This window comes from Populus trichocarpa, chromosome 16 (genome assembly GCF_000002775.5).
Source record: "Populus trichocarpa isolate Nisqually-1 chromosome 16, P.trichocarpa_v4.1, whole genome shotgun sequence".
Lineage (NCBI taxonomy): Eukaryota > Viridiplantae > Streptophyta > Magnoliopsida > Malpighiales > Salicaceae > Populus > Populus trichocarpa.
The window spans coordinates 4,162,896-4,187,814 of NC_037300.2; the positions used below are offsets into that span (position 1 = coordinate 4,162,896).

Sequence of the window (24,919 nt, forward strand, 5' to 3'; positions counted from 1 at the left end):
TCCGAGCAAAATATACTTTGAAAAGCAACTTAAACACCCCTTAAATAAAAACTAGCATGCTTCTATTCCTATAGTAAACACTAAGAAGAAACACTTTTATACGTAATCCATGAATGAATAACCACTTTCAAGAATCAAATCATATCACGGTAGAAAGCTTGTTAACTCGAGGTTTCTAATAATCACATATTTATATATGAATTAGAAAATACAAATAATAAATTCAAACTAACAATATCTTTTCCATCTAATTAATTCCTTACCACTTGATTATTGTCGGTGGAGCTCTTAGCTCTCCCTTGCAACTTTGAAGGCTATGGGTGACCATATCGTTATATAACAATAATAATAATCCTTGTCATATACAAGAGTTATGCTGATTAATTCTTCTTAATTAATTATCCTTCTCAATCATCTAATGTCCATTTCAATATGCATTAAAAAACACTAATATATAAATCAATGGACTATAGAATAAAAGTTTATATTAAGAAATATTTATATAGCTAGCTTTTCCATCTCTATCAAAGACCTAACGTCCAGCTTTATCAATGATCTATAGAGGGAAACATGCATAGCATCAATTAGGTGGCTCTCGTCATGTTCTTGTTTTTTATGTAGTCGGCATATCAGACACGTTCCAAAATGTTTTGGTTCTACTTAATCCAATAGGAAACAAAAATAACAACAAAGAACACGAAACATCTCATTCTAAGCATAATTAATGCGACCTATCATCTTCCGATACCTTACAGTAACCTAGTCATTGGCTCCATGCATGACAAGAACAGAAAAGGCTTTCATTTTGGGTCCTCCATGTTACACTCTACCAGAATTTTTAGATTTATAAAAAAAATTTCAATTAATATTTATATTTTCATTATGTCAATAAAATTTTTACCGATATACTCACAAAAAAAACAATTTCATTGATAATTTGTGGTTCGTCAATAATAATTTTACCGATGAATTTACTAACGACAAAAGCTTCTCAAAAAAATTTACTCGTTTTGTTCCGTTAACATTGTGTCAATGGATATAATACATCACCGACAGAAAAGGTTAGGATTTGTTGATGCTTGGAACTTCTTTCATGGACTGATAATTTCTAACCAACATGGATAGTCATCTAATTTTGTTTCTTTTCTTTGTCACAATGTCATGAAAGTTGGATTACTGATTAAAGAGAGTGCAATTAAGTTTTTAGATGATATATAGAAATTGTTATCTTCCTCTTTCCCATTTTTCTTAGATTTATATGGGATTCCCAATTTGGATAGCATTCCATAATTTGGGCACATCGGATTTTGTCTGATTTCTCCATTAGCTCTCGATTTGTTCAAGTCTCTTCATTTAACAGAAAGAAAAGAAAAAAATGGAGGGAGGGAGTCGAGGGACTAATCTTATTCATATTGAGAAACTACAACGATTTGTAGCACAAATTGGTTTGATCTGCGAGAAATCTTTTAGTGCAGGAACTAAGAGGTGTAACTTAACTGGTCAAATCTAGATTTGTTCTCTAGAGATCACCAGTTTAAGTTTTATAAATTTTAATGCCACTAGAAGCTTATATGATTATTAATTTTAAAGACTGTGAGATTAGTTAAGGCGCACGCAAACTGAGCCGAACATCGATGTTAATCTAAAATAAAATAAAAAAACCAAAATAAAATTAGCTGTATGGTAAAAAATAAAATAAAAATCCAAAGTGATGCCCCAATGCAAAAACCAAGTTCAGTGTTTCCAGCTCAAGCTATCAATGCGTTGTTTTTCTTTTGTTAGAGCTTGTTTGACAATGTGGTTGCGGGTGCTTTTCAAATAATTTTTCGTGTCAAAATGCATGCCAATGATGTTTTTTTATTTTTAAAAAATTATTTTTGATATCAGCACATCAAAATGATCCAAAACATACAAACCATATTAAATTTTAATAAAAAAAAAATTTAAATTTTTTTGAAAATACAGATTAAACTGCGTTACCAAACGCTTCCTAATGTGCAGAGCAGTGGAAATCATGGAACAAGGGAAGCCATCATTTTAAAAATATATATAATTAATTAATAATCTTTTTTGTTAGATATTTATGTGGTTAGTGCTCAATGTTCTCATAGTACAACTGGAGAAGAGGATCTGTGCTGTATGGCAGTACTGTCTTCTCTGTTCGAGGACAAAGTGAAGCAGGTACCACTATATATAAATTAAGATTTTATGCGCAAATTAGTTTGGTAGATGAGAATATTATAAAAAAAATAACAATAATGATGCTCAGCAATTGTTTATGTAAAACCTTATAATAAAGTTTGTTATCCCAAATATAAATAGATTAAGGGTCGCCCTGTCTTTGCGGTTAAATCATAGTTTAGTAATTTTTTTAAAAAATATTTGTTTTAAAATAATTTTTTAAAATAATTTTAATATGCTAATGTTAAAAATAAATTTTATAAAATAAAAAAATATAATTTTATTTTAAAATATTTATTTTAAAATATTTGACTTATTTTTCTTTTATTTATAATTTATTTTAAACATGTTAATGTTTCATAGTATTTTTATGGGAGAATAATCATTAACCTAAAAAGTAAGTAAATAAGGATTCAATTAATTAAAAAAGAAAGAGTGAAAAAAAAATTTACCTGCTGAGAGTGTGGAAGAAGAGATAAGTTGTTTTTAATAAATATATTTTTATTCATCGTTTTAATTATTTTTATATTTATAAAGATGATTGAGTCATATTAAATTAATTTTATACACTTCAAAAAAAAATTATTAAAATTTATGTTAGCGTAAAGTTGAATATTTTTTTTAATTAAAAAAATTTAATCTCACATGCAGCAGAGCGCTCGCTCATAAATAATATAGCTGGAAGTTGAACCAATTATACAGTAAGTTAATGTTGTTGGGCCTATCTTCTATATTGTAATGTTGGGCCTACTTCTTACAACCGACACAATCAAAGATAGTGTTCCTGAGCAAGAAAGAGAAAGGAACAGTTGAAGAAAGAGATAAAGCCTTCTTCATGATTTCAAGAACCAAGCGTGAAATTCAAGTTGCAGCAACACGTTAATGAAGATTTATCACAACAGTTCATAAGTTCAGCAAAGGTTTTTCTATTCACCTCTGTCTCGTGACAAATGAATGGCTTGGATCAGTTATTCACAGCGTCCTTTTTTGTACTTTTAAGAAGTTTTGAGATTATAGTAATAATTAATTTTTAAATTTTTCTTCATTTAAATTGAAAAAATATTTTTTTTAATTTATTTTTATATTAATACATCAAAATAATAATAAAAAATATATAAAAAAATTAATTTGATAAAAAAATAAAAATTAAAAAAAAACTCCAAATTAAAACGTTATCTCAAACAAATACTTAGTATATGCATAATTAATTTTTTTGTAAAGAAAATTAACTTAATTTATTCTTGCATCTCATGACTTCTCTAATATATCTTTTAGACATACAAAAAGGATAATTAAAAGTATGGTAATAGTTACTTTTTAAAGTATTTTTTATTTAAAAATAAATTAAAATATATTTTTTTATTTTTTAAAAAATTATTTTTAATATTAACACATTAAAATAATCTAACAATATAAAAAAATTAATTTTTTTTTAAATATCTTTTGGTTGCATCCTCGAACTAGTTTTGTCACTTTATTCTTATATTTGTTTTTGTCAGTTTTATCTAACCTATTCTTCCAGCAGATAATTCATAAAAATGGATAAAAATACCTTCACATAATAAACTCAAATCTAATCTAATTATTAAAAAAAAAAAAATTGAAAAAAATAAAAATGAAGAGGACTTAGTGCTAAAACTTGTCTCTTTCAACTCCTTTTTCTTTATAAATTACACTGGACTAGACCCCACATGAGAGTATTTTAGTCGGTTTGCTAGAATAGAAAATGGTCCTATATCCAAAAATAAAAATAAAATTAAAAACATTAGATTTATAAGAACAAATTGAAAGCTAGATCTAAAATTTAAAAACAAATCGAACCTAGCTTTAAATTGTCACCATCGATGACATTCATGTAATCATTGGAGCACCATTTTTCACCAGAACACCCTTTTGATTCATCACCACCATCAATATTTTTGGATGGGCAAGCATGCTCCAGGATTCATCATTATCCACTTCAAATATATTTGGAATCGAATGTTCAATGTAGAATCAAAGGAAGCATAGGGACATATTACAGCAAAATTACTTCATAAAAATTGTGAAAATGGTTTTCAGGTAATAGAAACAGTCGCCTGCAAGTTCTGATCATTTCTCTTGCTGAGGATAGAAGGTCAAAGCGTTTCTTACCCCCAAACAGAATAATGTGCTAATTGGGATTCTGGACACCCTACCCAAATTTAAAGGCCGCCAGCGAGTCCAGAAGCAAAGAAGAGAGAACAAGAACCTTGTTGGACATAAACAAATATTCAGAACAAAAATAAGCACACAGTCAGTGGTGGACCTGGGATCGTGAATAGAAAGGGTAAAATATTAAAGTATTTTTGGTCATTATCCAAGGATAAATTTTTATTTTGACGTTCTAGAGTTACAAGTGGATACCGGGTTGACATTCAAACAGCTACATCTGAGTTCATCTCCTTGAGAATCCGACAGTATCCATGGCAGTCGGTAGTGTTTTTAAATCCTGGAGTAAAATCTGAAAAGAATCTCAGCACTGCAGCAAGGAGTTGAGAATCATTGGAAGACACAGCTGCTTCAAGAAACAATGATGGCCGGACAGTCACAACCTGGACAATGAATGGACTGTTTTGTCAGGAACGATTGAAATCCTTTCCATCTAATATTTGAGCTTTAAGATAAAATTGCTTAACAATAGCAACTAAAGACATTTTCTCTTTGCTCAATTAAATACACAGGAGGTTTTATTCAGCATAACACAACATCTCCCCCCATGCTTCAACTGGAAACTTAAAAAAAAAGAAAAAAGAAGGAAAAGGAAATAAAGAATACAAAAAACTCTCAAAATAATTGATTCTCTGATCAATAAATGCACGCATGAAGTAAACGCAAAGTAATAGCATGATCATGAATGCAACAATAGCTGCTGCATCCATACCAAAGTTTTAAAAAACAACTCATTTAGCGAAGCACATTCACATCTATACCTGAAGTTGGTAGTCTAGAATTACCTTGTGCTTCCTAGCATAACGCATGGCTTCAAGATAATACCCATCTTGAACTAGTAGCAACACGTAGTCATGATGCAAAGAGAGCTGTCTCAGCATGTCTAGACCCAGCTTCCTAATCTGGGAATTTTGACGACCTAATTCTAGGAGCTGCATTGCAACTTCTTTTGAGGGTTCAAGAATCTGTAATGAAACAGTTGCACTCGTTAAAAAAGGGTTTAAACATAAAATAGAGAGCTTTCATGACTATTCAAGAGATTTCAATACTTCATAAGCACACTTTTAGATGATGTTTCAAAACCTTGTTTATGATGAACAATGAGAGTTCTGCATATCGCTCATTGCGTGCTAGAAGTTGTATTGTCAGCACATAGATGTTTGGTTGAACTTTAATCTTTTCTGAACTTGCACTGCAACATTGGAAATAAGTCTGTCATTAGGTGCGAGCCTAATATACATAAGAGATATCAAAACGAGCAAAAGAAAAAGAAAAACAAAACTACATCAATCTTTCCCAAATACTTTTTCATTTCAGTTCATCTTTCTAGTCACTCGCCTGGCTCAAGTTACATGATAGGTACATGAACCATCAAATACACACTTTCAAAAACCCAAGTTCCCCAGTCCATTGGATGAAAGAAAATCACCAAGTTGACTATTTTCTGAACTGGTCCAATTGAGAGATAATTACCCAGTCAGCAATTGTTTCTGCATTCTATAATATAACAACAAACCAACCTGCATTATTGTTGAATTTTATTATGCATTTCACTTAATTCTTTTTATATATATTAACAGGAGCTCAAACATACTAGACAAGGCACATTATCTTTCTTTCATGTTGTACCTGACAGGCTGGCTAACACAACTGCAAAACCAGAATGGCTTAAAGTTACCCAGTTCCACATTATGAAGTAGCTTTGCATAAACATACACGCAGTGGTTGATAAGAATATGATATCACTTTCCACATATGTAAGACCCATTTTAATTACATTAGAAACATTGCAGAGCTGTGAGTCAAATATAAAGAATGACATACCTACGAAGAAACTCAACAATGATGGCAACCAAGTAAGATGGGTCCCCCACCATCTCTTCCTCAACTGGAGCAAACAGTAAGCTATACATCTCATCAGTTGAAATTGCTGGAGACATAAGTTGAGACTCCTGCCTTTCAGAAACACTAGCATTTAATGGACTGTTGCTTGGTCCAAGATTCTGAGATTGTAAAGATGACGGGTGAACTTCAGAGCTAGAACTCTCAGCACCACCTGATAATTTCTCCTTGTTCACTTTCGGGTTTGCTTTTATTGAGTTGAATTGGGTATTGTCCTCAGAGTCCGAAGTTGAGGAGTTTCCAGATCTATTCGGAGATTCATTGTCAACTATGGCACTAGATTGGTGTTTGGTGGATGTTCCATGTGCATCAACTTCTCCTGTAGATGCACTGGCACCAGATCGGGGGATACCAATTTGTGTCCCAGCAGAATGTGAGGTTTTCTCTGTTTTTATTCCCTTGAGATAACTGCCTGTCTTTAGTGACAGGGAGTAAGACATAAGCAGTATATCTATCGCCTTGGCAACCGTGGACACTGGTCTCCTTTCAAGAATAACATTGCGTGTTATTGCCAAGCACAGCTGCTTGGCCTGAAACACAACAATTAGCCCCAGCAAATCAATAAGAGATCATATTTAAGAAAGGCTATTGAATGAATGCAATAAAGCATAAAAAATAAATCCACTTTGTAGTAACTTCTCCTTTAGCTGATTCTCATATATTTTATTCTTGTCAAAATGACCAGTGGTGGATCCTCATAGAGACAGGAGGGCAGCAGCCTCCCCTAGGATTTTCATTTACTTCAACAGTTTGGTTACAAACATTTAAGTCGCTGTATTTTTCAAATTATTCAATCCAGTCCCTGCATCTCCAAATTTATTTGCAATTGGTCCCTTGGTTTCAATTTTACTTCTTCCTTAAAAGAGTGTTTTCAAAATATTGTTTCCTTTCTCACACACAAGAATAGTGTTTATACAAGATGTTCTCTATATTATATCATCAAAATTAATACAAAAATTTTAAATTTTAAACTGTTGTTTTTTTGAGTTTTGACAAAATTTGTTGTCTAAGATTGACATGCGTAAAATTGACTGCCAATACAAACTTCGAGCTTGTACTTTAGCCATTCTCTTGCATCCCTAAAATTTTATTGAAGATCCACCATTGAAAATGACTAATTTAGGTTTTGGGTAATTGATTTCATTTTCTTATAAATATCCCTTACAACAATGAAAGAGCATATCAAAATGTAAGAAAGGCATCCACCTTACTAGCTTCCAACTTCCGTCGTTGCAAGAACTCAAGCACTGATGGAGCTTCAGAGCTGCTTGCAGAAATTGCCTGCAAGCAAAAGAATCTAATTTCAAGATATCATTTATGCGGGGAAATAAAAAGCACTATAGAACAGGTTAAACTTGCCTCCAAGTCTAAATGGATCTTCCATAAAAGCTCATTAGAAACATCACATATAAGGTCAGGAACAAGAAATGTCCAATCATCTCCGTAAATAATTGCTTCAGAATCACTTATGCTGGCCTCTGGAATTTCAATATCTTTTGCAGTAGATCGAGAGGAAGAAGTATTAGACCTGGGGAAGCCCCTAAACAGTAGGGGAAGTGGAGCAGAAATGGGTGATCGAGAATCCGCAAATATGTCATAGAGTATTACAACCTTAGCACCCACTTGATGGATAAGAAGTACATTATCAACCACACTAACAGCAACTTTGTTTGAATATATTGGCAAGGAACCCTGCAAAAAAGGCACATTACCATTTCAGATTCTAGCAACTGATTTGTGTCTTATTATGTAACAAGTCTAGTATTTAGATGACACAAAGAGGCACAAAATACTTGGAAAAATTGGGAGTTTCAACAAGTTGGTCATAACTATATGAATGCTATGATCCATGGAAAGGTACTCCATACATTAATCAGGGAACAAAAATCAGGTACAGGAACACTCATTCATGCAACTAACAATTTACAGATAAGTATCAAGTTCAACTTTTCACCTATTAAATAGAGTGCAACAAAGCATGTTCCTCAACTCTACAGTCACCTTCCAAAATTCTACCAGTTCTGTTCTTGAAAAAAAATTAGGTGACTAATTGTTATTCACAAAAAATCCAAGCTTACCAGAGACAGAGAAAAGAAAATAAGAGAAAGGAATTACCTGCTGCACAACAGCGTCTCGATAAAATCTATAAGAATGAAGTAGCATTGCAATTCTGTCAATTTGCAAGCAGTAAATCCTCCCATAGCTGACAATGTTGAAAAGTTTTAACATCAATATAAGCAAACAAATCATTCTTTTCTTGGTGAAAAATGTCAATGAACAAGTTATATGTATTAAGCTACTAGCAATCGGAGTACCAAATAACCTACATGGTTGCAATATAGACATCTTCATCTGCTAGGACAGGCTTGCTGTTAGCCTCAGATTTGGCCATTACCATCTCAAACTTTGGCAAGCGAACAATCCCAGCAGATGAAAGCTGAACAAAATAATAACAAACTCGTCAGATTTTCAGAAGAATCTTCAAGTAAAGAAAGTGATCATAACCATGGAGCAGCTTTAACTGATAGCCATTTCAAAGTGTCAACATTGAATAAGCTCTTCTAATACATGCCCTAAAGAATTGAACAAGTCAGCATCTTCTCGACATTCTTTTATAGAAACCATAGCCCATGAAATCAAGGTTAATGCTTGATTTTTTAATTCCAGAAATGCTATGTACACAGTGCATGGCCCAAAAACATTCAGCCAATAACCAATTACAATTGAAGCCAATGATGAAAATTTGGCATACCTGGAATCCATTGAAGGTCTTGCATTGCATTCCTGAAGCAAGAAGAACCAATCGACTCTCATGTGTATATACATACCAGCTCACATTCAATTTCCTTGTCTCTACAACATTAAGTGATTTTGATTCAGCATCACAGGCGAGCAAATCCAGCCCACTGCAATTAAAACTCCAATTTAGTGAAATCAAAAGGAAAGATCTTAATGGCATATAAAGACTGAACCAAGTCTGGACAAAATCGAATAGAAGTGAGTGCTACTAAAGAAGCTATTGCTAGAGAAACTTTCTATCTCTATCTCTATTTTTTTTTATTTTGTTTGAACCAATAGCCATCTGCAAACAGCTCTGTGCCATAAAATGCCCCTAACATTGCATAAACTCCAAATCACACTCAGGGGTCTCCTATATATATATATGAGAGAGAGAGAGAGAGTTCTGCAATGAAGATCTCAATTTTAGCATATTAGAAAACAGAATTTCCTCGTCTCAGTAGTAACAAGCCCATCAAAGGTGTAGATAGCGAGGTATGGAATTTTCTGGTATTATGTTCAGGATGGCTAGATTTCAAATTTGAATCTCACAAAGAAAAATTATGGCTGGAAGTTCAAATAGAACAAAAAAAATACAAATCCATTTCCTTCTCACAATACCCAAGTTTCAACTGATTCCTTTTTTCCCCCCTCTCTGAGCAAGAATTGAAGGAAAATAAACACATTGAAGAGTTAACAAATTTAAAACGAACAAAATATGTTTTTTTTCTTTCATAACCACATTAAACAAAAAGAGGGCGTCTTACCTGGTTTTTACTAGTACAAAATCGCACAGCGGACAATCTGTCCAAAAAAACCCCAGTATACTATCTGACTCTGGCTTACACTTGTGACAAAAGTTTTGTCCAGTTTCCCTATGAAAAAACTGTATCTCTAGACTGGATCTCTGGATTGCTATGATCTTTGCATCCAAAGAATACCGTATAGATAGGATAGGCCCTTCACTTATTGAATCAGAGGTAGGTGCAACATGAGGATCAAAGGGTACAGCTTTCCATGAAAATACCTGAATTACCAAAAAAAATATCAATTTCAAAACAAATAATCCACAATCATTTAGAATATCATGTCAATGAAAATGAGCTTTGAATAGCTGATTTTAACATCTGATTACCTGATCAGATGTTGGAGAGATCAGTAGCTTATTTCCATCATCATAAAATAAACCCCTTGTTCCTGGCACATTACATCGTAAAGGAGGGTGCTGAATATAAACATGCGACAACCCTCCAGACCCACTTGAACTAACACTAAGCTGCGAACTTGATGCTTTCGCAGACATCCCTGACCTAAATTCTTCACCTCTCAAATTCAAGCTACTAAGATTATGCTTGCACTAGTCAGTGTCTGCCCACAAGGTATCAAAGATATGAGACCCTCAAGCCTTTCCTCTAATCTGCCAAGCAAAAGGATATAAATTTGAGCAGATCCTAAAAAAAGAAGCAAAATAGCAAGAATGTTCACTTTCTTCAAAAACTCAAGCTTCATACTGTATTCTGCATGCAATTCTTTAGAGCAAGAAATTCTTTCAAACACATATCACGCTCAATTTCTGGAACCTTTGCCGCAACACATCCCCCGTATTCTTTTGCCTACAATACATATAATCAATATATATATATTCAATCAAACTAACACTTTACACTTCTTTCACATCTATCAAACATAAGACCAAAGAACACGTCTTTTCCACATTCCACATTTACAGGAACTAAAACAATGCTAAAAAATTGATGTACAGTGATTATATATATAAAAAATATCTATACTTGATTTCATAAACAAAACAAACCTGGGCAGCACAATTAACTAAGACTCGTCTCAGCGTAGAAGTAGTATTCCTTTCTTTCATCTCCACAATACTGTAAATATGACATTTTAGCTCAAGAATTTGACCAGATGATTAACGATTCATAAAACCCAAAACAAAATCCGAAGCAGGAGCGAATCCAATAAATCAAAAGGGCATTTCATAGAAAAAGAAAAGCAGAATTGACGAATTCGATTACCAAGAATCAGGAAGAAAATGCGACAAAATAAGGGAAAATACCTGGAGAGGTAGACATCGAAAGGTATGTAAGAAAATGAAGCGCGGTGGTTTTTTTTTTTCTTATTTATTTATGTTGACTAACATCGTTACAGGCGGGTCGTATGGGCTGAGCACAGTCTTGGACTCACTGAACCGGGCTTCCGACTCGTGGTTTTAATTTTCTCTTTAGGGCTAGTAAATTTCATTATTGCATTTGAGATTTTTGGAAATTAAAGAATTGATATTATAATTTTGTTTTTGGGAACTCAATTTTCTTCCAACTTTCTCTCTACCTCTCGTCTCTCCCAAGTCCCAGCCTCAAGTCTGACCTAAGAAAGGACCTCAGCCTCAAGCAAAATTTTCTAAACTTGAATCCATAAGTTTTATCATCTTTCTATTTTTCTTAAATAGTTAAATGATACATTTGCTCTTGAAGTCAAAATTTTCTATAGCTTTGGTCCCAAGGTCTTTACAACTTTTCATATTTTTTTTTTGTAATAATATTGTTGTAAGAGGGGTTGTTCAATAATTGACTATATATATATATATATATATATATATATAAAGGCTTGCACATGCTCCATCATGTGAAATGCTCCAGTGCCTTTTGAATAGCATAAGATGTCTTCTAGAATAACATTAGATTCATCTCGACTCCCCTTCTGTTCAAGTGCGATGTGTTTTATAAATGGATATTTGATTTGGTGCATATAATTTTTTTTGTCTTTTTTCTTTTTGATTTTCACATTAACCCGTAAAAAATAAAAGCAGTCTTTCACTTTGTTATTTCTTCACATTTAAACTATGTTTTTTAATTACTATTTGTTTTTATTTGAAATGGTTTATGAAATTAGATTTTGTTTTTAATTTCATTCCCCTTCAATTTTTTTTATCTTTCATATTTGGTCTCCATTCTTTTGATTGATATTTGTTTCATTTAAGATTAATTTTAAAAGTTTATTTTATTTTTTATAATTTCATCTTTTTTAAGTTTTCTTTTTTAACAATTTGATCTGTATTATTTTAATTGCTATTTTTTCCCTTGGTAATTCTTTTATATTGATCATTTTTTATTTATTTCATTATCCAACGTTTAATATGTTGAAAATTCATCTTTTTGATTTAGACAGGGTCTAGGATTTCACATGCTGCCAGTTCTAGAATTTCACAGGCTGCCAATTTAAAAAATTAACCCAAATTTAAAAAATTCATTCGAGCTTGCTTGTTTTTTTTCCTTCCTTATTTTAAGCTCATTTTTTTTAGTTTCAACCATTAACATTTATTTTATTAAAGATTGGACTCTGTTATTTTTTATTTTCTTTCTATATGATTTTATACTAATTTTGATAATGACCTAAGTTATCTCGAGTCTTTTTATTTATTATTCTTTATTCAATTTAGCTTTTTTTTTAGAAATTTGTTTTTAAATCAAATCAAATTAATTTATTAAATATAAGCATGGGATGTTTATCTCATGCTATTTTGATTAACTTGTTTTCTGGTTTGTTGCTCTAATAGAACGTGCAGCCTCTTTTATTGTTGACATGTAACCTTTTGTAATGACATTTGAACCATCTTGATAAATGTTTTTTAGTGGTTGAGCAGTGTTCATAACAGAGCGACGATAAGTTTCTGATTGACTTTTCTTTCTTTTTCTCTCAAGCATGATTAATTTTTGTTTTTTTTTGTTTGTGTTATTTATGAAGTTTTTTTTTTTAAATTATATTATTAAATTAACAAAACTTATTAAATCCAATTACGTCAATAATCTGTATATCAGATTTTTCTTATTTAAAAAAAAAAAAATTTCGACTTCATATTTTTTTCATGTTAGAAAAAAGTTTACCCAGCACGCTATATAGCATGACTACCTATTTAGTTATCCTTGATTTTATTTTTCTGTCCATGCCAGTTTCAAAATAGGCCTCGTAGGAACTGCATCTATGGGCTCAATCTGACTGGAATTTAAAGGAACTTCCTTAGAAGAAAGAAAGAAAAGGGAAGATTGCATCTTCCTAGAACAAGACTTTATGTTATTTAGAAGAAAAATTAACATATAGTCCTTCAATTCTAGGATTGAGCTAGGCTTGTCACTATCTCATTTAATATGGGATACTATTTGGTAAATCTTACCATTTCAAGTTGTTAATACTTCCAAAATTAAATAAATTAATTATACAGAAGGGTCCCATCCTCCTAATCAACCAAAATAACAACATTTATATAAGTTTTACTATAATTTCATTTGTTTCCTTCTTCTTTTTGCAATTTCTCTTTAATTACTCTATACATCATCTTTTTTCTTTTTTTAATCAAGCATAGGTGTGTTAGTTATAGTTTGTTTTTGTAGCTGGGAAATGTTCTTGCAAAAAAATATTTATTTTTTACTTTAAATTAACTTTTTTTATATATTTTTAGATCGGTTTAAAAATAAATTTTAAATAATAAAATATATTATTTGAATGTATTTTAAAGTAAAAGCTATTTTAAAAAACAATCGCCACCCGAAAATATCTTAGGTGTAATTATTCAAGTCTTCAACTGTTTGTTTAACATTTAAATCAGTACTGGATAAGCCTACAGAATTTGGTTCTTCATTCGTACAGTTAGCACATCTCTATTATTTGCAAATTAACGATGAAAATAATGTCAGTTTAGCTGTTTTTTTTAAGTATAATTAACATTAATTATAGAATAAATAATTAATTACAGTTGTCATTGTTAAATCAAGATATCTAGATCTAGTAAACCGATTTTTGTATATTGATTAACATTTTAGATCCTGATTTAGCTTTGCCTAACCCTGTTCTTCCTCTAAAATATTCTCTCACACGCGTTTATCCTTTGATTAGATTAACTTTTTCTGTTTACCAGTAAATCACAACCACATGCATGTGGGAGCTACAAGGAAGAGAATTCTATTTAATTTACCACTCGGCCACTCAGCAAATTTAGCGCTTACTATTTATGGTTTTTTTAAATGTTTTTAATTTAGAAATGTATTAAAATAATATTTTTTTTATTATTTAAAAATTATTTTTGATATCAACGTATTAAAATGATCTAAAAACACTAAAAAAATATTAATTTCAAAAAAATTTAAAAACATAAAAACAAATAAAACCTTAATCAACAAGTATCTTTCACAGACACGACAACTATTCTGATCTTCATCTATACAAAATGAGCTACGATTGTCCCATCCTTCTTAAGACACACGAAACTTTGTTTTGCAGGCTACAAACCTAGACCAACTCGTTATCGACAACGAAAGCCCAGACTTTCTTGAAGCATTTCCCGTGACTTCACAAGGTACGTCGTGTGGGGATATGTCTTCAAGATTTAAGTGTTTGTTAAAATTTCCAATCGAAAGTTTTTTTCAGGTATTTAAAAGGATAATAACGATTCTTTTTAAAAGTATTTTTTTTAAATATATTAAAATAAATAAAAAAATTTATAATTTTTTCAAAAATAAAATTTGCTCAACCATATTATATCATTATCAAAGACCCCATTGTCCTTCCTTTGATCATCGACTGAAGCTAGGCATGGTGACCAGCCATATAGTTGGCAGTTTTGCGACTTGACACTTGGGCTTTAACTATATATATCTTTTTAAAACAAAACAAGGATATCTCGAAAAGGGATCTCAAACATTAAATTGTTATCGCGAGGAAGAACAAATCATCTGTTATTAATTCTCTTCGTGGTTAATTAGACTTATGTTTTTGATCGATAACATATTAATTTCAATTTTGATCATGGGGGTGTCTATGTTTTCTTTTGGAGGTTGAAAGCTTACATCAATGGCCCTACGCTAAACAATGGAAGAAAAAGTCAAGTAAGTTAATGTGTGGAGGAAATAGTGCAAAAGAAGATAGAAACACAAGACATAACAAAGTACTTGGTTTTGGACCACTCAAGGATCGGTGCCGAAGGAGCATTGGCTATCAAGGCCAAGTACTGTGTCCCACCAAGTTCATGAACTTAACCTTTCCAGCTTCTCCCTGTCTCTCGTCTAAATTGTGGGGTTACCCAAGTACCGTAGAACAACAACCGCAAAACATAAATAGAAATGTCCAAGTTACCTCCTATGTTTCGCAACAAAGAGTGGGGACAACGTAATGTAGAAAGAGGTTATTGTTTCTTTGGAGGTAAAAAAAAAAAAAAAAAAAATTGTTATATTACCGACAGAAATAGCCCGTTAGAGATTTATATATTGTCAGTGACAAGTAATGTAATTTTTTTCAAATTTTCTTGAACTTTCAAGGGATTTAATCTATCGGTAATTTCATCTATCAGTAATTTCATCTGTAATTGTCAGTGCTAAAATTCTACAATTTTTTTCTAACTCTCTGAGATTTTTTGAGGGACTTATTTCGTCAGTCATTCTGTATATGATTCATATTCTATCGGTAATTCTGTCAATATTGTATTTAATATTTTTTTAAATAAAATAAACAAAACAAGAAAAAAATAAAAAAGAATAAAACTAAAATAAAAAACCACCACAATCGAACCCCCCTCATTGAATGGAATATGTTGACACCAAAAATTAACATCAAGTTTCATTACTGAAAAGTGGCCATATCAATGATTTTATCTCTCCTTATTATTTTTTCAAGTAGCTTTCTCTTTATCTTATAAAAGCTAGGGATTGAAAAATAAATAAAATAAAATTTTGAAGCAAAATAAAAATTGTCAAGAAATTAGAAATAGGCACAATTTTCTTGTGTTTTATATTACAACTAAATTTCTTCTAATTTGGTAGTTGTACCATTATTTTAAAATAAATTTCATCTAATTAGGATATGAAGGATTCAATTGAAATGCAAAGTAGTTTTGAAGAAGAAAAAAGAAAGATAAAAATACTTATTAAAATACCTGATCTCATATTGCAAGGAGCTCTTTAATTTTTTTATTAGAAAATAAGTAATTTAAACTCCATTGAAAAACAAATTATACTATATAATTCCTGGGGTTTTTTATTAATATATTGTTTTCAACAAAAAACATATATTTTATTTGCCATGGGTTCTTAATTGTGTGTCTTTTAATTTGATATTTTACCATAATTGCAAACCTATTTTTATCTACTTAGGCCATAACAAGATTCAATTGAAAGGAACGTTTTTTTGTAAAAATTAAAAAAAGGACCATGTAGTCAAGCACCATATGAAACCCCAAGTCTTTTAGTATCATGTCTAATATAATTAATTATATATTTTCACCAGTCTTTCTACTAAGATGCGGTCTTTAACCTGGTAGAATTGATATCATCAAACACATAGTCAAATTCGAAAGATTGAATTATAATTTATCATCTGCTTCGTAGTTCAAAATTCAATTACCAATAAAAAACGAGAGAGAGAGAGAGAGAGAGAGAGAGAGAGAGAGAGAGAGACGTACGTAGCTGAGCTAATGATCAATCAAGCTATACATCATAATTGCGATGATCAGTTTGAAGGAGATGATTCAATGTGATTGTGGTCTCTGATATCAACATTAGAGATGAAAGGTGTGGACCAATTTTCCAGTGGTTGAAGTAAATGAGAGGGAACATCATTCATGTGAACGCCGATAACTTACAACTACCGATTTCAGATGCTACGACAGTAATGTTTTAATGCTGAACTCATTCAACATAGACATAAGAATATTTCTCCCCCCCCCTCCTCCCCTACACACACTGGTACTGTATGCATGGAGACCAATGTGCGTGGTTGTGGTCATAACATGTAACAAAGAAACGAGGTTTGTTGTGTACGGCAAAAAAAGAAAAAGAAAAGGGAACACAATAATAAAGTATAGAAAAAATTCACAAGTCTGAATATTTTGAATCAATAACTGAGTTAAAAATCTAATATATTTTTTTCAAAATCTAATTTTTTAAAATAACAATTGCAAAAGTTACTACAATGTAAAAAACATTTTTATTTTAATCATGCATGCGGTTGTCTGTGTTAAGGATAAGATTCAACTGTTTGAACTTCAGCTACGTAGCTCCTAATACAAATATGACATGTAGAGAAGCGAAAGGGACCAAGGATATCATATAATTAGGGATGCTGCCCCCACATTGCCCTTTTGTGGTCCAAACCCTAAGTTCAGACGACAATGACCATATTGACAGTTAAGAGTCTTTACATGTTAATTGAAAGCCCCACGACCACGATCCATCATCATCATCCAAGAGTTAGCCCCATGCATGTTGTCATGTGTTTTGATCGATCGATGTAGCCCTAATTGCTGCTTTTTATCTCCTCCAATGAGAAAGAAAAAGAGTACTTCATGGTGGGCTCTCATGTTCTCATCTCCACTTGCATTGGTTTCCCAGTTGCATCCACATTCTTACTTTCTGCTCTCATCTGCAAAGAAAAAAACCTCCCTTCGGAAAACATTAAATTTGCTTTTATAGCTAGCTATAGCTAAGAATTTGAAGTCCGATTCGGTGATCTAGATGACCAACTAGAATGTCTGGAAACCTTTTCATCCTTAGCTTCCACATCCTACAATCCAAACAAATGATCTGGTGGAGTCCAACTGCTGGATATTAAAGCACCAACCAATCTGAATCCAACACGTATACATGCAGTCCATGGTTGAAAACTACCTCTCACCCTTGAGCATGTGACTTATATACCTAGAGTTCAACATTAAATGATGTTGAATTTTTGCTTTTAGGGACTTTTAGAGAATTTAGTGCCGTCAGAGATAAAAGGAGAGCATGTATGGATTTGATTTACAGGGAAAATGATTAATTTTACTGTTATCTTTTGATAGATATACCATAAAATAATTAGAGCCTTGCAAGAGATAATATGCAAGAAGGATACCACTATCTTTGAGAATAGACTTCCTTTTTTTTAATACTCCTTGGGCAAGGTATTTATTCAACTTCAAACACTGCTGATCAAATTTTAGCAGCTCTCAAAGACAATATTTGTTATAAAATAGGTGATTAGAAATTGGCATTCTCAAGTATTTATCGATCCCCTCAACTATTTGTTCTCTCTACTAAGCGAACAGCTAGAGCTGAAGAGATAGAGTTCTGAAATCAGAATTGATGGTATTGAAATCTATCTTGGAAAAAGCCTTTAAGAACAACTTAATCTTCTTTTTACATAGCTAAATTATGTAGCTTGCTTACAACAACATCATGAAGACTCCAAACACTAGAGTATTGAAAAAAAAGAAGAAAAAAGAGAAATCCATTATCAAATCATGTAAGAACAAAACACATCAAAATATATTTTTACTTTGACAGTGATCAAGTTTGTAATAAACAATTGATGGTTTAATTTATTTCCAATAAAGATCAATTGACTAATACTCTTTACAAAACCATTATCACTAGTAAAATTCAAACAAGTACTAAACAATCTGAATGTTCGTAATCTATCCTTTAAATTACAAGGGTGTGTAGAGAATCAAGTAATTATAACTAAAATCAAAATTAAAAAACAGGAAAATATATAAAGATCCCGTGTTATTGATATTCATGTAGGCCACATGAAGTGATGAGATTATACCAACAAAATAAAAGGATAACTATGAGGAGATATTGTTAGAGAATAATATAAATTATATTCTGGGACCTCACCTAACAGCTTAAATTTTTGGGTTGAGATGGTTCTATAACAAATATAAAATTGAATAGGGAATTATTCAAGTAAAGTAACAAAATCTGTTGTAATCATATTAGAATGGGTTAATCTCATAAAAGTAGTCTGCTATTAAAATAAATTTTCTTTATATACCAATAAAAAGTATTATTAAAATATAGGATGCATCAATTTTTATTACTTGAAACCAATCAACCACCGGTACATCATTGTGAACTTTGTAGCACAATAAATAAACATTAATTTAACGAATAATTACTACTTGATACGTCCTTCGTTTGGCTACACTCCAAAATCCAAATCTAACTCTTTATCAAACGAAGTTAATCCTACAAGCAATATGGACATGTAACCTTTAATTATTGAATTGGACTTGGCAAGCATTCTTTTAAAACCTTGATGAACACGGATTTATGTATGACACAATAAAAATCTGCTAAGAGATAATAGTGGCAGTGGAAATTAATGTATAATTTGTCTCTTTCAAAAAGACAAATTAGCCCTATTATCAGCTTGGGAGATTGCATTGATTAATTTGGTTCACATATGGGAACTCACATGTTGCAAGAGCATGAAGCAATGTGGGAAGGGTAAAGAAAGGAGTTTATTCTCAGAGGCAATGTCCTGTTCAATCCACCTAATAGGTAAGAGTGATGAGGAACAACGAGATAGCGACTTTAATTTCTCCTTTTGCCCCAAACAGACATGAATCTGGCTGCTAGTTAGCTATAGAGAGTTTACAAAGATAATAGTACGTACCATGCTAAGTCAAGCCAGAACAAAAACTTATTACAGTTTGTAATAAAGAATATATAATTAGGTTTTCTTAGACAGTGACCCTTTTGTTGGAAGGTGAACAAGTCTGGACTTGGAGTTCTCATGGTCACGTCACGCATCTTTTTGTTTCTAAATAAAAATAGAACTGTGTTTTTTCAAAATAAATAAATAAAAAATATAACCACTTATTATATATACGTATCAAATGAACATTCAAACCAAAGTACTTGAGCTACGAGATGCATGTCTTTTGAAGAAATTCAATAAAATTGTAACGATAGAGAAGTTGCGAGGATAAATACCAAAATCCCGTTTTTATATCATGAAGAAATGTGTCTTGAAAGGCTTAATTTCCTATTTGTAATGGTAGTATATATAAATCAAATGACCCAAGTAATAATCATGAGAATATCAGCTTGATATATTATTTATACTCAATCAAGTTCTAAATCATGACCTGACATAATTTTAGAACGTCTAGGGAGGGCCTAGAGGTGGTTTATTGCACACTCATGCCTGTCAATCACTGATACAAAAGAAATTAATATTATGAATTAATTCGAATGATAATAATATGTAAGAGAAATATACAGTAGGAGAAGAGCTGCTCAAAGCTGGTTCCATTGCATTAATTAAATTGCTGCCCACCAGTTCAAGTTGCATTGTGATTAATAATGATGCGGAAAGCATCTGTATCCGTGAACACATTGCAACTCCTTAGTCTCTCTACAATAAATTCTTATTCCTATTTATATATATGAAAAACAATTTCATGTATATGCATTTTTGTTAAAGAATAATATCTTCAAATCATTTTACTTAATAGTTTAAGTTATTGAGTTGAGATGATTCTTTAGCATAGTATTAAAATCTTGATGACCAAGCGATCACGATTTCAAATTTTATTATCCTTTACTTGATAGAATGTATTGAAAAATAATATAAATTATATTTTAAAACTTCACCTAAAATTGTAAGATTTTGATTTGAATTGAACTAACATTGTTGTTGAAGTAGAAATCAAATAATATTAACATTTAAACATAAAAAAAAAACAGGCATTCCATTTGTAAATTGCTATTGGCAAATGCAAGCTCATCAAGTAAAGGTACGTTTGATGAAAAAACACTGAAGCGAAGGAAAAACAGCAAGAGTGCTATAGCTAGGTGCACATCAGATAATTTTCTACTTTATGATGAGGGGGCAGATAAGTGGTGCAGTTCCATTGAAATGAAACCCAGAGATGGTCCCCCGCTTCCAAGCCACAATTAAACCTCGGTGATTTCGACTCTAATGGCAAAGAGGAGCTTTACATGAATGAAGAAGGGCTGTCATTGTTGTTTAGGGTTGGCAAAATGCGGGTATTCAAAGACATCGTGTTGGGTACTGGCGTGGACCCGAAACCTCGAGATGGTGCAATCCATCAAAGGTACTTCCATTAAATCCAAAACTAAAAATGTAGAAATGTGGCTCAGCTCAAGTAGCATCTAAGAAAGCTCTTCTTAATGAAAATTCCAAGATACATGATGCGAGGGGGGGAGAGAGGACAGTGACTCGTCATGGGATGGCCTAGAAAAGGTGGAATTACGAACAAGCCAGTGAGACAGTTGAGGCTGCGAATAGCTGCAAAACGAGTCGAGCATGCATGAATAAAGCAGACTGTTTCTGCATAAAATAGATCCAAAACTATTCTTGAATTACCATTTCAGATAACACCCATGTAGATTGCATATATATATATATATATATATATATAAATATTCTATATATTACCCTCGTATAGAATCAAACATAGCGAAGAATCGACCTCAAACTCTTGTGCCATGAATGATAAGAAACAGACCTTTCAAGCCTCACAACGTTAAAAATATTTGGCCTTGTTAGTTCTTAAAAGAAGCGAAGAAAGAAACAAATAATACCTCATCATACAACATGGATATTGACATATATATCCAAGTGGCAATTATATTTTTTTTTCCCTTTTGTTTTTAATGTGATGGGACTCTATGATTGGAAAAACCAGACCAAAGGAGTATGATCCAGCTAAAACATTAAACTTGCTAAAGAGTTATGTGAAACAAAAACTATATTGTTGATTAGAATTGGTACTTTTGTAATTTTAATTATAAATAATTAAAATGCCTCTCAAAAAAAATATTACTTTTGTTGAGTTTACGTTTATGTTTCCCAATATTTCCTTATGTTATCTTGGACATGTTTTTCTTGGTGATTTATTAATTTGATTGGATAATAAAAAAAAATTCAAAATAAAAATAGAAAAAAACTAAAAACAATCTACTACACAGGAAAAAAAATTCCAACATAAGGACCCATGCATAAATCTTGAGTACTGCACCGAACACAACTTGATGAAGGCACACGAGTGCTTATTTTGAGTTGGAATCAGTACGCCACACCATGTTAATAATTGTTCTATTTTTTTTTAAATTATCTTTACACCAAATTTGATTCCGTAGGTACAATATTTGTTTTTGAAAATAATTTTAATATTTTTTCTTATTATAAGAGGCATTTTCATAAAATGTGAAAAAAAACACCTATTCAAAGTATGCAAACATATAGGAATTTAAGAAAATGATTTTAATATATAGGTACGAATGGATCTGTTTGTCTATTTACACAGTGTTTGAAAACACGGTTAAAATAACATCTTCTAATTTTTTTTAAAAAAACATTTGCTTAATTCTTTTAATGTTTTCAGATTGTTTTGATGTGTTGATATCAAAAATAAATTTTTAAAAATTAAAAAAATACATTATTTTGATGCATTTTCGAGCGAAAAATATTATAAACCATAACCGCTGTCACACTTTCAAACACCCTCAATAGATGACAAAGGATAACAAGAGCATTTATAGTAGAGAGAAACTTTTCGGATTACAATCACAATTAAAATTTAATTCTAATATTTTTATTGATGAATGAGTATTTGATAAGAATTTGATATTATTGAAACATGTAAAAAATTTAATTTATATTATTTTAAACTAGATAAATAGATATGAATTTAAAAAGAGATCTGGTAATACCAAACAATATGTTTATCGAAAACAAGTTCAATTTAACAGTGGATTGTCTGATTATAGAGAAGTACGTTCTGAAGATATTTTAATTAAGCTCATAATATATTGTTGATTTTATTATTTTTCTTTTTAATTTTAAGATTTTCAATTTTTAATTTTTCAGTAATCTAGGATTCATTTTTCTTTTTAATTTAGGTGGTTGCAGATCAATCTATTTAAGCTGCTATAATTTTTTTTTAAAATTAAGATATTGACATAACAATATTTCATAAATAAAACGCAGCTAGGGTTTTTGTTTCGACCCTTTTCATTTTCATGAACTTTGTCTTCACGTATTTCAGGTTGTATTATTATCTAGTGCTCTCCATGTTACTAATTAATCAGCTAGTTTTCAACGATACGAAGATAATTGTAATTCTATAAAATTTCGAAACCAATATAAACTTTGAACGAGAATATGTATATTTTGAAATTTTCATTTTTATTCAATGTATATTTTCCTTGTCTACTCCTCAATTACGATAAAATTAATTTACTTCAAATTTTAAGTATATTAATATTTTAATTTCAAATAGTCCCTTTCCTATTCAATATTTGACAATCACGTCAAACTTTGAACAAGTTATAAAAGTTAGGTATCCGTTATATGTGAGGTATTAATCTTAGAATTGAAACATTTCCAACTTTTAATAAATTTAGTTATTTAATGAGTTTATATCTCAAATTCTCAATTAACAATAATGTTCTCTTCCAAAAAACCTTTAAATTCGAGACACTCCTCTATAATAAAGAAAAAGCACGCGTCGTCTTCTATGAGCTATGGTTTTAAGAGGACGTGTGAGTATATAGGATTCATTTATAAAAATAAAATAAAAATTAAGACGTGTTTATCAAAAAATAAAATAAAATACAAAGGATGTAAACAGTACTTAACATATACTCACAATGAGTAGATATTTATCGAGCTTGTTTGGTGTGGGTGTGGTTGCGGTTACTTTTAAATAACTTTTCGTGTCAAAATGTATATTAATGATGTTTTTTTATTTTTAAAAAATTATTTTTGACATCAGCACATCAAAATGATTTGAAAACACTAAAAACATATTAATTTGAAGTAAATAAAAAAATAAAAAATTTTCAAATTTTTTCAAAAACGCTTTTGAAACGCAGAAACAAACAGACTTGTCATGGTAAAAATAAAACTCTCGCTCTCCACGAAATGTTTTCTTGAAAAAACCGCAAAAATAGGCCACAAATCATGAACAAATACTCAATATAGCCCCCAAAATAAAACTTGTTTTAATCTCCCATCTAAAATCTTACCAGTTCGTATCATATATGGAACACGCCAAATATTCTTCTAGAAATTAAGATGCTAGCTTATTGCATAACGTATAAATTTGCAATTTTGTTGACAAAAAACAATTAATGAACATGTGCAAAGAAACTCAATAGAGGAATGTCTAATAATTGAAGGACCCAATTAAGAAACATTTTTGTCTGGTAATCTAATTGAGAACTGATTCATTATGAGGTTTTCTTCATTTATTTCAACATGCAAGAAAAAAAAAAAACCCTCTTGGAAAGAGATAACAACCATACATGCATGCATATACACATATGAGTAAAGATTATGAAAGTTCAGAGGCATGAGTGCAAGAGAGAATTTGTCATAAATACATATGAAAAGGCAAAAAAGACAGAAGGGATACTTAGATGTTATAGCCAACAACGCAAAAAAAGAAAGCAAGAAAAAAAGAAAGAGAAGTGGTGTACTTTGTTACAGAGCTAGATAGAGGAAAAACGGATGGATTACTGCTCATCTACCATCGAGTAAATCCTGGGTAACATTTTTGAGGACCACTTTACATGCAGAATCCCTGCAAAAGATATAAAAACAGGCAACAGCCATAAAGAACCAACGCCAACTTCTTGTACCTGGTCCTGGAGAGAGAGAGAGAGAGAGAGAGAGAGAGAGAGAGAGAGAGAGAGAGAGATCCATGTACAAATGTACACAAAGCAAGAAATACTCGTCAATCATCACTCATTATCGCCAGAACCTATACTACGCAACATGGTCTTTTGACTGATGGATACACACGTCCACAATCACAGAGGTTTTTTTTTTTTTTTTTGGGTGGGGGGGGGGGGGGGGGGGTGGGGAAGACAGATCTATGTATGTGTGTAGAGGGATGGTGAACCTTCTTTGTCTCAAGCAATAATAATGGTGATGCATATAACTATAACGAATTAATTTCTTTTTTACCTATATGTTTTCTTTCAATAAATAATAAAAATACCATGACAATATATAAGGGCTTAGGGCAATAATTTATGGTGGTTGTGCTCGCTATAATTAAATCAATGATCTA

General features: G+C 31.3%; 1 protein-coding gene across 4 annotated transcripts; it reads right to left on the bottom strand.

Annotated features, from left to right (window-relative positions):
• Nucleotides 1–4,125: 4,125 nt before the first annotated feature.
• LOC7484031 (uncharacterized) lies at nt 4,126–11,334 on the bottom strand. 4 transcript variants are annotated; one of them, XM_024587764.2, is made up of 15 exons: nt 11,123–11,334; nt 10,865–10,934; nt 10,563–10,664; nt 10,187–10,468; nt 9,819–10,078; nt 9,026–9,179; nt 8,601–8,710; nt 8,389–8,476; nt 7,633–7,965; nt 7,480–7,554; nt 6,196–6,803; nt 5,455–5,563; nt 5,157–5,336; nt 4,567–4,754; nt 4,126–4,411 (listed from the first exon to the last, which is right to left on the bottom strand). In XM_024587764.2, exons 4-14 carry the CDS (start codon nt 10,352–10,354, stop codon nt 4,578–4,580), a joined length of 2,262 nt encoding a protein of 753 aa, XP_024443532.1. In that variant the 5' UTR covers nt 10,355–10,468; nt 10,563–10,664; nt 10,865–10,934; nt 11,123–11,334; the 3' UTR covers nt 4,126–4,411; nt 4,567–4,577. The 4 variants fall into 4 exon arrangements, with proteins under 4 accessions (XP_024443532.1, XP_024443531.1, XP_024443535.1 ...); XM_024587763.2 differs by having other exon boundaries at nt 4,126–4,754; nt 11,123–11,329; XM_024587767.2 differs by lacking the exon at nt 10,563–10,664 and having other exon boundaries at nt 4,126–4,754; nt 11,123–11,332.
• Nucleotides 11,335–24,919: the final 13,585 nt, after the last annotated feature.

Excerpts from the sequence above, each read along its gene's own strand:
- LOC7484031 (XM_024587764.2), bottom strand. The coding sequence starts at position 10,354 with ATGTCTGCGAAAGCATCAAGTTCGCAGCTTAGTGTTAGTTCAAGTGGG. Across the intron at positions 9,180-9,818 it reads TTTGTACTAGTAAAAACCAG|TGGGCTGGATTTGCTCGCCT; the intron begins GTAAGACGCCCT and ends TTTTAATTGCAG. Across the intron at positions 7,966-8,388 it reads GAGACGCTGTTGTGCAGCAG|GGTTCCTTGCCAATATATTC; the intron begins GTAATTCCTTTC and ends CCTTTTTTGCAG.